At 38.2% G+C, this 13,564-nt stretch overlaps 1 protein-coding gene across 3 annotated transcripts in view; it reads left to right on the top strand.

The window, feature by feature from the left end:
- Kibra (kibra) overlaps window positions 1-13,564 on the top strand; it is a 61,395-nt gene that overhangs the window by 40,433 nt on the left and 7,398 nt on the right. For 2 of the 3 annotated variants that reach the window (XM_064039343.1, XM_064039344.1), the window contains exons 1-12: window positions 2,177-2,728; window positions 4,475-4,583; window positions 5,840-6,014; window positions 6,279-7,124; window positions 7,641-7,776; window positions 9,240-9,342; window positions 9,699-9,797; window positions 10,310-10,414; window positions 10,929-11,046; window positions 11,683-11,860; window positions 12,656-12,809; window positions 13,445-13,536. In XM_064039343.1, the coding sequence (XP_063895413.1) occupies window positions 2,192-2,728; window positions 4,475-4,583; window positions 5,840-6,014; window positions 6,279-7,124; window positions 7,641-7,776; window positions 9,240-9,342; window positions 9,699-9,797; window positions 10,310-10,414; window positions 10,929-11,046; window positions 11,683-11,860; window positions 12,656-12,809; window positions 13,445-13,536 (2,652 nt within the window). In that variant the 5' untranslated portion in view covers window positions 2,177-2,191. Of the gene's footprint in view, window positions 1-2,176; window positions 2,729-4,474; window positions 4,584-5,839; window positions 6,015-6,278; window positions 7,125-7,640; window positions 7,777-9,239; window positions 9,343-9,698; window positions 9,798-10,309; window positions 10,415-10,928; window positions 11,047-11,682; window positions 11,861-12,655; window positions 12,810-13,444; window positions 13,537-13,564 lie in introns of those variants that run through there. The other variant, XM_049841287.2, reaches the window with a different exon arrangement.

The raw sequence follows: 13,564 nt of genomic DNA, 5'->3' as shown, positions 1-13,564 counted from the left end.
ATAATAAAATACATTTTTTAGAGCCAAAGAAAACTCGAATGTGTCGGTCGTTTACAGCAGATAGCCAACGAGAAGAAAAAGACGTAAAATTAGTTCCGTAGGCTGCAGGTGTGATAAGGACGGCTCTATAAGTTAACTTGTGTGAGAAGGAAAGAGATGCAGGCTTGGTAGAGTGAGTCGAAAAGCAACCGGTCCAAGGGAGGCAGATGCTCTTACTAGAAACCCCCACGGCAAACTTACAGATTCCAACAATAAGAAAATAATTATTAAAAACAATTCCAGTGAAACCTTTATCCAGATTCTGTCTTTCGCATGGGAAATAAAATTACCTCTCACGGAGCTTAATGTACGGAGCTTTATCTCATACATAGTTGAGAATGCAACAATGATATATGCATTAAAACATAAATTTTATACCAACCAGACGTAAGCCATGGAAATTATTGATGGCGTTTTGACGTTTTTGTCACTGCAGGCCTTGAGAATCAACTCTCGGATAACTTTGTGTAATGTTTTTATTAATCCACAAGAACTTTCTCCTTAACTACATAAGTTATATCTACTGAGAAGTGTTAAAATACTATTAAGGCAACAAGAAATAGAATTCTACATTCTTTTCTATCATAATTGCATCTAATTTCTCGAGTCACTTATTTTATACCGCGTTCTTGAATCTCCACGTTAACCGCCGCATTTCTATGAAATCCTACTTCAACATCTTGTTATTGTAGATACATTATCTGTGTTATTTTCGTCATTACCTGAAATTTTACCGGTATTTGTTAGCAAAAAACACATGGTGCTATTAGTCGTACATACCGCACGTCGGAATGTAGGCAGCGTGCCAAATTACCTGTCCGTACACCATCAACTCGTTAACGTTGAGTTTTATGAATTAAACTGTCTATTTTGTAGTTTTTGCTTTAAGTGTTATAGTTATTTGCGGTTATACTCCACAACATTGCATTTTAATAGCCTCCAAACAAAAGTGTGTTCCAAGGAGACGCTCATGGAAAAACATTTCACAAATATTTGCATTGTATTCAATTCATGGCATGATATTCATAATGTATTTTACATAAAATCACATTGCAGTATAACGTGGTCGCGTGTCTATTGAAAAATCAAACATGCTCGCACATGTGTGGCTTTAGAATTATGCGGTTAGTTAGAAAAAAATGCGAGCTATTCCACCGTACCAGCGTGAGAATAGCTCGACAGGCTGCTTCGTATCGATTGAAAAACACTTGGCGAGAATTCACTTGCTTTTAATTTTTTTCTTACTTCCGAACTTCGGGTCAATACGAAGGCTCGGAGCCGGGACGGGATTGCAAATGCGTGTAAAGGAATTCCGGAACAAAAATGTACGCGTCTACCTGCAGCCGGCAGATGCGCCCTGAGCTCCCCGCGCGCCTCCCCCTCGCATACCGCCATTAAAGCATGTAAATTGATTACGTGGAAAATCTGAGAAAATCGCGCGCTAAGTACTGCACACGCGTGACCGCTACATGGCCAGTGTCACATGTGAAATTGCTCAGCTTTTTTGCATTCCGCAGCGCTGTTGTCGCCGCGGTCATCCGAGGATTGCTGCGATTACGATTGTTTATCACCGCCTAGTTAACTAAGCTCATTCTGAATAATTAAACAACTGTTACGTTTAGGGCTGCCACTTTATTGTTATTTCTTGGAACATATAAATATGGAGGCTGCACTAGAGATAATTAAGAATTCTTGTGTAAGAGTTCAGAGCTCTTTTGAGTTGGACAATAAGTATTACTTAGAGAATGTGAACAATCAGATACGAAAGTCAAAATTATGACATAGAATGAAAAAATGCAGAAGTAAAACAATAATTTTTAGGTCAGTCCGATCATTAAGTTGAATTGATTGAAATGAAAAAAAAATATGAGTGTGATTTCGCATGAGGGGGATGAGGTCAGTGATGGTCCGTTAGTGCGTCGCCTCGCGCCGACACCTCGGCGGGCCGTGCGTTTCGATTCGACGAACTTATTACGACAGATGGCCGCGGCCCGGGAGGCGGGAGCGCCCGCGGACCCCGGCCCTTCGGAGAGATCGACCTCCGAAATGCGCCCGAGATTGCATTCTTTCGGCGGCGCGGGCGCATTCCACTGCGCGCCATCCGAGCTCCGCGCGCCCGCGCCAGTCGACGCGCGCCCTTTTGGGGGTTAAGATGTGTCCGTTGCGGCGAGCGCTCACTATGTGGTCCCAGCCGCCTCCCCCTGAGCCCGAAACGCAGAGTGGCCGGCCGCGCGCGCACACCTGGTGCCGCGGCTGTTTCGGCAGCCGCCAGCTCGCGCGCATGGAGCGCCGCCCGCCCGAGTACGGCGTGCGCGTGGACCCCTCGTCCGCGCGCCCCGCCGGCCTGCGCGTGCGCGACGAGCCCCAGTACCAGAACATCGACGAGCTGCGCAAGCGCCCCGAGTACGCTAACCTCGACGAGATCAGTCGCGAGTTCGGCTACCGGCTCTGCCCCGAAGGTCAAAACCTAGAGGACGAGGCTATTTACGAAAACATACTGTCAGTGCGTCAGATACGTTCCGCGGAAGTGCGTTTAGTGCCTGTGTCTGAAGTGGCGTACTACGAAGGTCAAGGTTACGTGGCCACGCAGGTGCTCAGCAGGAATGGCACCTTCCCGCAGTGCCCGCCGCACACCTGGAGTCGGCTGCAGCAAGCCTGCAGGCTCAATGGATCGCTGCGGCTTTTCACCGTAAATGTCACTTGTTTTTCCTCTAAAATTATGTGCACCCTACACATCGAGATCGGGCATTTGACGTCAGAGCTTTGAATACATTGTTCAAAGTTATTTAATTGTGATTTTTTGCAGAGCAGGATATAACCGTACGATGATTCGTACCTGTTTTTACACGGATTCCAAACCAAAAAAGTCATTGCCCAACTTATAATACTGTATTTAACGGTTGGAGCAAAAAATGCGTGTTTCTGTACTCTGATCTAATGACTCGTTAATTTTGTATGTGACTTGATGAATTTCGTATGTTCTTGCGAGATATTTTAACCTTATCTTTATGAATTCTCAGTGGATTATTACGTTTCATTATACTTTTATGATGCCTCTATTTTAACACATTCATGTCTTGACCAAATATTTTATGACAAATGTTTAGTTGTAGGAGCATAGGAAAATGTTATGCCTTGCAAAAATATTTGCGTTTGGTCCAACACCTAGCCGAAATAGGTTTATTTAGGTGGTTCCACTATTTTTATGGTTTCTATAAATATTTATCGAGCTGTCGAAAAATGACTAGTAGATAAAACTTTTCAGAAATACGTACGTTTTACCGCAAACATAGCAGTTTTGAGATTTAAAACAATTTTCCACACTCGATCAAACGTTTTATAGTAATAACATCTGACGTGGAATAACGTTGTGGACCAGTAGCAAAATAATTAAGTTTTTATAAGCAGTTTTGTCTTGTAATTCAATCAATTTTTATGTTACCCACAAAAACATGAGCTCTGAACAACTCATCAACGTAATTATGTACCCTTTTTAAATCAAAAGAGATCACCATAAGCCTTTTAAAGCAAATTCAAAGTTAATTTGTTTCGGCTAAAAGATTAGTCTGACTATGGTATCCTACCGTAACGGTCTTGATTTATAAGATGCAAATCATGTAGTTTTATTTAGTTTACATAATATAAATTAATAGGTACCTATGTATGGTTCTTTATAACCGCATACTTAAAATTTATTATTGTTAATAGTTGTCTGATCGTTGAAATATTATAATATTTTGGTTATCAATGTAAAAATATGTCCTGAAACATGCTAATAATGCTCTACTTATAGAGCGTAAAAAAGTGTAGATTGCACCATAAACTACGATATCAAAACAAAACAATATAAACGCCTCAGGAATTTCAAGTTCAAAATAATCATACTCATTATCTACATTACCATACGACAATGTATCCAGTTATTAGATGGTGCTACGGAATAACTTGATATTCCAACCACGATAGGAATTTAATTATTTTGTTCAGTCCACTCTATAATTTTGTCAGCCATACTTTTTTAACAAACCTATTCTTAAGGTAGTAGTTGCTCCTTTCATTAACCGGCTTGTTTCCATTTGCTCGAAACTTATTGTTTTCTGTTAGCAAAGTTTTCATACATTTCTTCCACTTGGGTCCAAAAAAATTAAGAACAAAAAAAAAATTAATAAAATACCTTGAAATTCCTTCCAAATAGTTCCAAAACTTTTGTCTATCGTCAGCAACATACCAAATTACGTACTTTACATAAAATCTTTTGAACCTCAGAGAAAAGATTTTATTAATTTTAAAGAATTGTTTTTTTTTCGCTTTGAACTCGTTGAGAAGGAATTTGTGGAGCAAGTGGGAACAAGCCTATTAACCAACTTCGAAAAAAAAGTCCTCATTTTTGTTTTTTGGAATTGTGATATTCATTTCCATCTCTTTTTGTCCACAGGCGAAGAAAGAGATGTACGATGTAAAGAAGCAGAGGTTGTGTTTAGCCCAGGATGAGTACAAGCATTTGAATAATGCACTCTCCACGCTCGCAGCCTCTAGGACTAGTCGTAAGTATTTTATTATATCTAGATATTATAAATTCCAATGTAAAATTTTAAGAGTCCTGGAAACTTCTCTGTCTGGGTACTCGGAGTAAAACATCAATAGACGGTCAATTCGAAAGAGTAGTAAAAATAATATTAAAAACGCCGATGTCACTATGGATCGATGTTTGCTGATGTTAAGCTTTCATACTTGAGCCGGATTTCTATATCCGTTGATTTGATTACTAGAGATAGAATTTTGAAATTATCCATTATATAGTCAGCAAAAAAAATATATTTTTCACCTTGCCACTTTAAGCTCAAGTAGTACTTAAATTTCTATTGATTGAAGCTTTTATAAATTAATAAAGGTAGTATTTAAATGCATTGGCATAGTCTCAAGCCAATATGTAGTAAATTGTCATCAATACAAAAAGTTGTTAATTCGTTTGCATACGCTCCGGAGGACGTGGGTAAATTGAAAATAATCATTTGTGCCGTTTCTACGATTGCCATCTACGTACCCTCTATTAGGGGTCCGTCAGGCACCAAAGAAACGTTCCAATATAAAATGTATTTTCATATAATAATCCAAGTTAGTAATTCCTGGGAAGTTAATGAAGTAATGCACTTTAGAAATACAAATTATTTTTTTCGTTTATAATATTGAGAAAAATAAGTCAAATGAGCATGGTAGGGTAAAACTCAATTACAGCATCATGTTCAAAGATAAGAGCTACATAAGTACCGACGCAACTTAAAGTATAAGAATTAATTGGTCACTTGTCCAGTATTTTTATTTTTCTTAAGACTATCATAAAGCAATACTAATAATTCTGTCAAATACAATGTCCCCAGTACGTACGACAAGCGTTTCAATTTAATATTTATTTTTTCCAACAAAACGTACGATCGTAATGTGTATAAGGCTTTATTTTTATCTGATTCCATAGATAGTGTCTACATTTTATCGCAAAAACCTGCCTCTTAATGTTGAAACTTCGTGTCCTTTTATTGAATGTAATTTTTTATTTTATTATATTTCAACTCGACGACATTATTTTATTCTTACGCTTTATTTGTTTTGCTTTGATGGCTATAATTTATATTGTATCTTTTATCAATACACCATCACCTTAATATATTTCTGAAAGATAAACATTACTTACTTTTACATTGGAGTCATGAGGCACACGTTTTGCTATTAAATCCAAGACAATCATCATTTGACCTCTTAAACTATTGTCCTCATAAAATTTTCCTTTTCTTTTCTATCACAGTGTGTTCATCAACCACGTCTATGACGACAACATCGACAACTTCCCGCCACGACCCCGAGCTACTAAGATCGGAGGTGACGCAGGCTCGCGGCCGCGTGGCCCAGCTACGGAAGGAGCTAAGGCAAGCGCGAGCAGAGGTCGCCAGCGCCCGTCGTGGAGTCGACACTTTGGCTGAGTTAGTATGCTTTAGAAATGGTTCTTAGGTGGTGAAGACAGGGAAGCTGAGGGGTGGTAATGTGTAGTATGGGTATGTTAAGTGTGGGTCTGTCAATTCTTGACCACGAGTCTGATCAGTGAGTATTTGAGTGAGTTTGTGTGGTGTGTTCATTTGAGTGTCAACTCTGGAGTGGTTTGTAGTGTCTTAGGTTCGACTATTCTGTGACTTGTTCGATTAAGAGGATATAATCAATGTTAACTTATTCTGTATTTTCTATTTCAGGGTCGAGCAAAAGATCAGCGCTCAACAAGGCTGCTACAACATCACTGAAGCCCAAGCAATAATGACTGAATTGAAAAACATTCAGAAATCACTCACCTCAGGAGAGAAAGAAAGAGCAGACCTCATGCAATCTTTGGCGAAACTGAAAGACGATTTGACGAGATTGCAACTTGGAGATGCATCACCTGATCTATCAACTCTTTCCCTCCCTCAGGAGAAATTAAGTACTGCCTCCCAAACTGATTTGTGTGCCGACTTAGTTCCTATTGGCACGAGGCTAGCTGAAATGGCGCGGGTTCGCCTTCAGTACGACGAAGCCAGGAAGAGGATACAACAGATACAGCAGCAACTTGCAGACCTTGAGGACAAAGTCCAACCCGGGCAAGCGGAATCCGACAAGGATCGCTTGCTCCTCTTCCAAGAGAAGGAACAGCTACTCAGAGAACTCAGGAGTATAACCCCAAGAACAAGATCTAAACAGGAGATGACTGAAATCCAAACGGAATGCAAGAGATTAGAGCAAGACCTTAAAAATGCGTTTGAAATGTCCAACAAGTGCATTGCTGACCGACTAAGGTTACACGAAGAAAAGCAACTGTTATTACAACAGTTAAAAGACGCATTAACATCAATGACGACGTTAGAAGGACAGTTGAAGACGTTATCAGCAAGTACCCTGTCAGTGTCAAGTAGTTCGAGTCTAGGGTCCCTCTCTACAGCCAGTAGTAAAGGCTCCCTAAGTTCCGGTATCAGTTTTACCGATATCTACGGAGGCCCGCAAATAGCCACGTCGTTCTCCGCTGACAAACCCATCGACATGGTAGATTTGCATCGAAGAGTTGAAAGGTGAGTGCGAAATACTTTTCCCCATTCAAACGTCAAAGTAAATTATTACGAACACGTTTGGCGATACATCAAGTAAATTTATGCAAGGTTCGGATAGCTTTATGCTAATTTCTCGATTTAGGACGTTTATAAAGTAGGATTATGATTTGAATTTGAACTCGGACAATGACTTAAACTTTCTTGGATCGATTCGACTTTCTCAGTCCAAATTCGCAACAGCCTTATAAGGATTGGGAATGCAGTCGGCACTTTCTCCTAGGATTACAGAATGATTACGTTGCATATCTTTGTCCTATGTAAGGTCAGCTGATACAACTTTTGACATACTTTACGGCTATTGTTTTATGAAATTCTTATACTTTTTCGTGTTGAAAGTTTTGAGGTACCGGCCTTTAAATAAATGTTGCTATGTTTTTGTATTTAAAAACTGCAAAAATTTATTTCCAGTTCCAAACTATATAGATCCCTAATTTTGTTATATTTAACAGGTTTTTAATCTTATTCCCTTGTCATTAGGTTACTACGTGGCACGAGTTACAATGCTGACAGTGTCACTCCTGGTGCCAGCAGTTCTCCATCTCAACCATCCTTGTCACCCAGGAGTAGTCTTTCATCAGCCAGTCCGCCGCCACCACCACCTTCTTATCATCAGGTATTTATTGAACTTGTCTTACCATCACTGTCTAAGTGATGATAAGATGTCGCCATCATCATCATCATTGATAGTGCTTTTCCGAATGGTCTATTCAATGTCACGATGCTGGACGCAGTCTGATATAGTATGAATATATAGATATACCTACTGTCAGTTCACATATACATACTTCGTTTATTTAAGACAGATAGTAGATTTTGTATATACTCAACATTAGTATTTACCTGATGATGACCTGACCTGTGTATACAGCAAAGTTTTATAAGTAATTTTGATACTTTCAGAATTTAAATTTCAGAAAAAAGGGTAGATAGGCTTAAGTGTGCAGATTAAATATAGATGTCAAATCATTCGATTAGACAAAAACTTTCACGCCTCTAACAAAAATAACTTCTATTTACGTAAACAACCTTTTCTTACCTTTTATAAGAAAGCGTGTGTGATTGTAATTTGCACGATTCTACACACTTATCGGTCCGTCGTGTTCTGTCTAATCATTACTTTGCCGCTGTGACAAATTTTAATGCTCCTTGACATCTGTGCATATCGGCGCGAGCGCATAGAACATTTTTAACTATTTGAAATGCGAAAGTTAGTGAGGTTCTTTAATAATCAATTTATTATTGCTTTAGTAAAAATTTATACAGAAGTAACTTGAAAGGAAAATCTGGGGATGGATATTTTGATCCCTAAAATATGGTTAAAACTTCGGGTAACTTAGAATTTGTATGCAGTCGTTAGGCTATTTCTGATTGCGGGGTCGTTTAAAAGAGATACGTTGGCATTGGTACTTCAGAAGAACAAATATGGGTTTTAGCCCTTAAAAGACTGACACTTATGATCTGATGAGGATTTCCTAACTCAAAAAATGCTATTTTTCGAAATTGTTGCCTTCCAAAGGAACTTTTCATGAATTTTATCAATTCTCTCATCACTATAAGTTTACATCTATCAGAATTTAATGCCGAATCATATAATACGCCCCAGGCTTGTTTGCTTTCACTTTATGTACTGTTATGACAAGATTACTGTTTATTTGTTGTACGTACTTATAATGTGTGTAATCTATGATGTATGAGAAAGTATCAATTGTCGTAATGACATAATCACTTGTAAATACAAGAAAAGAGAAACACTTAAGATCATAAATAAATCGAAGTATTCTTTAACTTCACACGTATATTTTCTTCCTGAAAAAAAAAAAGTTCTAAGGAGTCCTTTTAACCATCATCTTCCGAGCCTTTTCCCCAAGTATATTGGGGTCGGCTTCCAGTCTAACCGGATGCAGCTGAGTGCCAGTGCTTTACAAGGAGCGACTGCCTATCTGACCTCCTCAACCCAGTTACCCGGACAACCCGATACCCTAATAAGGAGTCCTTTTAACTGACTATCAAATAAGAGGTTCTCAATTCGGATGATTTATGTTTCTCGTTCCTAAAGGGATTTTTATTTTGTTATAGGTGGAAAGGCAAAGACGGCAACAGAGAGAGTTGGAAGAAAAGTTAGCAGAAATGAGGATAGGTGTCGCCACCGGCCTCAACGAAGTCACAGGACTTGCCACAAGTGAGTTTTACAACTTTTTGACCCGGGTTCACTGTTTAATGTCCAATAAAGTGTCAGTTAGTAATCCGAAAGTTAATGTTATCTGCCAGATAAAGGCTGCTTATAATTTATACCAGATGTTCCTATCCCAGACCTGTGAAACCAAATGTTACTTATAGTTTATCTGTCAGAATATCCTGAAAGGTCTATCCTGACAGGCTATTAAACACTTTATCCGACACCGGTGGTCATTAAACTATTTTACTATATTATAGTCATTTCAGGTTTGCTAAAAACTTGCCAAAAAACATTTTTCTAGCAACTTAGTATCCCTATTAGTATTTTTGTTGGTATATTAATATTGTCTATTTATTCAGTTCCAGTTCAGCTACAAGGGCCGGGGCGGCCGTGCGAGCCGCTGTCGCCCATCTCAGAGACGCCGCCACCACCCTCGCCCAGGACTCCCTCCTCTAGTGGTCAGTAATACTATTATATTTTATAGACCACATGCTAATGGTTACACTACCATTTATTTTATAGACTATAGGACTATAGTATATAGGACTTATCAGCTAGATAAATTGGCAAGGTTTATTTATTTCATATCAAATACATATGATAAGATGTATTGATGACTTTAGTCTTATAAACATCCATCATCCTCCGAGCCTTTTCCCAATCATGTTGGGGTCGGCTTCCAATCTAACCGGATTCAGTCTTATTAACATCCATGGCAAAATATTTTTTCTGTGGTATCTACTTCTTGTTTGAAAGAGAGTTGTCTTTTCTTTCTTTCATTCTGGAAGATTAAACTTCGGCTATTTCATTGGTTGAAGTAGCTTGAATATTGCTTGCTCAAATATCTTTAAAAATAACTCAGTCAAAATTTTATTATTTTCAGAACTCATCACTTAACTATACAGCTAAAGTTAAAGATTTATTTATTTCAAGTATACACGTTTCTTATGATATTTCCCCTAATTTGCAGGCACAAACACTAGATCGGTATCAGCGGCAGTGAGCGACGAATCAGTGGCGGGCGACTCTGGCGTGTTCGAGGCGGCGCAGGCTGCCAACGATCCTTCCAATGCTGGTAAACTATTATATACCTTATTTACTATACAATAAGGATGAATTCATGTTGTAAGTTTGTGTTTGTTTTAACATACAAAATATGTATAGTATAGTTTACTACATGTTCATCTCTATATGGGGAGATGTAAGGGATGCATTATGTACCTTAATGTAAAAGATAGTCTATAATATATTAACGTGTAAAATAATCTATTAAAGAGGGTTCTAATACAGCATTTGAGGGTTTCACTTCATTCCGAATAGGTCCAACCTCATAAGACCATAAGGATGAGTTTTGCTTGAAAGACTATAATAGCGTGTCGCGCAGGTACCCAATAGTATAGTATTTTGGTCCTTTTGTCTTTCGGGTGAGGTTTAGACGACGCATTTAGGAGCATAGCATACTTGCATATTGTTTAATAGCTATAGAATTTTTTTGGAGTTTCTACAGATAGTTACTAGTAACGTAAAATCGTGGTGTTTTTGTCATTTCTCTCAATGTAAGTTTATTTAAATTGTATATTTTTTTACAGTAAACAGTGCCCAAATTGAGATCAAATTGCGTTACTGTGTGGAAGAGAGTGCTTTGGAGATCGGCATCCTGCGCGCACGCAACCTGCACGCGCTGTTCATTGACATCGGCACTCAAGTGTAAGTAGCATGAATATATTTTACATAAAAAAATATATGAAATTGTTAGGAATTTATAGTCTATGACATTTAAAAAATGTAGGGTTGTTAGTCTATGAAAAAGGAATGACTGTGGTGTTTGATTGTCATGATGTAAAAACCAGTGAGAACAATGTTATAATTCCTAACAAAATGTGATTGTATTTCTTTAACTATTAATAAAGACTTTCAAGAATACCAGAAGTTTGAATACCTACAATAGAAATTACTTGAAATATTATGATTTTACTTGACATTTTTGAGATTCTCGCATTTTGAGAGATTAATTCCCACCCATAAGTCAAAGAGTAACTTAATGTTATTTTGATGTAAAAAGCTGTGCATTATGTATTTTTTGCATGAGAGTAACAAACATAGACGCATACCTACATCTTTAAAAACTTTTGTAGGATATAGATAGAATATAAAAAATTGCTGTGTTTCATCTTTCCTACTAATTTTACCTATACATATATGTACATACATTTTTAAAATGTCACAGTTTCAAAAATATTTTTTTTCTTATCCATGAATTTACCTTTTCAAAATGACAGATTATCATTTTAGCAGACCTTATATTATTCTATTTGAACACTACAATTTTATTTTCCCCCGCAGTGGAGTCCGCTGTGCCCTCGTAGTAGGTGGTGGCTGTGGAGTAGCGTGGGGTGCGGGCGGCGCGGCGTGGCGCGGCGCGGCCCTCGCGTGGCGACACACGCACTCCGCACCACTGGGGACTAGGGCTCTGAGGGCTGCTACTCTGCAGGTCAATCTTACTGCTGGGGATGAGTGTTTGGTAAGTTCATAACGTCACTACATGCTTAATCATAGTCTGGATAACTGCTGATCATCTTGCTCGCCTGGCGACATACTCATTCTGCGCCATTGGGAACCAGGGCCCTAAGGGCTGCTACTCTGTAGGTTAATCTTACTGCTGGTGATGAGTGTTTGGTGAGTAGCATATGTTACTTATATCGTCTGAATATCTTGCTAATGCTTAACTAAAGAAAACGTGCCACTAACAAATGCCAGCTTGATAACAAGGGTCAAATGTTTGTCTCGGCTACAAAAATGCTTGGAAAAGTTATCCAATAATATAATACTATACGGATGACTTATTAAACGAACAAATCTGACGCTCCCTTTTCTTATTACCTGTGAACGATAAAATTATGTCATTTAAATCATTATATCTTTCAAATTTCTCTTCAATTATCAAATAACTTCTAACTGAGGAATAAATATGGCGGTTTTACATATTTTCTATACCTACAAAAGCTGTCAAACATTTCTTTTGATTTTGATGAAAGTTATCTATCGATTGAAAAATCTGCCCTAATTGAACCCGGGGTTATCAAGCTAAAGGAAAAGCTGAGGAAAACACACCATCGCCATAATTCTGCCAAGCATTAACCCAATACAAATTAAAGTGATGAAAACTAGCCAAATTCGAGTATTCGGCTTCAAGCCTTGAGTGCCATGTGAATACCCCACAAGGCGAGAGCGATTTACTTCTGACTAACATACAAAAAAAACTCCCCTAAACCCCCTTTTTTTCCTATTTACTAAATATTTATTGTTCTCCCTACAGGGTTGTGCACAAGTCAGTTTAGCAGACTTCGAACCCGACACGGTGTCTCAGAAATGGTATAATGTGCTCAGCTTCAGGTGTATGAGAAGAGATGAGAGTTCGGATGAGTCTACCGTTATATCTTCTCAGACTTCTACGCTTACTAGGAACAGAGGTAAGATTCTTTGATAATTTTAGTACTAATAATAATAATTAGTAGTTTCCCATTCCTAGTCCATTAGCATCCCATCACAATAGCCCAAGTAGTTTTCATCCATAGTTAGTAATAGTATAGCTCAGAACCGGGGATTGTCCTTGGGTACATTTCTATAGTGTATACAGGGATAATCGTCGGTTTTGTGTCACCATTTCATTTAAGTTGTCTCAAAAGGGCTTCAGCGTGTTGGCTTCGGCCCCACGTTCGCCTCCCAAAAATCCGGGACTCTGTAGTCCCGAGGTCAGAAAGAGACATACAAAATAATAATTATTTACTTTGTCAACTTTGAAAGATCTCTTCTTCATATAAATACAATATAATTCTTCGAATAAAATAGGTATCTTGCTGTGCCCATCAGAGTCCATATTTGTGACATTGTATAATGCAATAAACGATATTATAATATAAGGTTAAACGAATGGTCTGATGTAGATAAAACGGCAGGAAATGGAATAAGAAAGACATATTTTCTATACTTTTATATTATACTTACTTTTATTTTGACCCAGTCTTCTAATTATTAAGTCTAGAAGAAATAAAGAAAAGTATGTCCAAATTGTAGCTTTATAAAAATTGGATTATTTTTGATCTAGGACCAGAAAGTATGACGGGAGCAGAGTGCAACGTAGATTGTGGTGACAATTCAGCATCAGAGGACGAGGAGTCCAGAGAACCACTCAATCAGGTACGTTACTACCTACCTACCTACTTAA

The sequence above is a fragment of the Helicoverpa armigera genome, chromosome 19 (assembly GCF_030705265.1).
Source record: "Helicoverpa armigera isolate CAAS_96S chromosome 19, ASM3070526v1, whole genome shotgun sequence".
In the NCBI taxonomy this organism is placed as follows: Eukaryota; Metazoa; Arthropoda; class Insecta; order Lepidoptera; family Noctuidae; genus Helicoverpa; species Helicoverpa armigera.
This window is presented reverse-complemented; position numbering and strand designations above follow the sequence as displayed.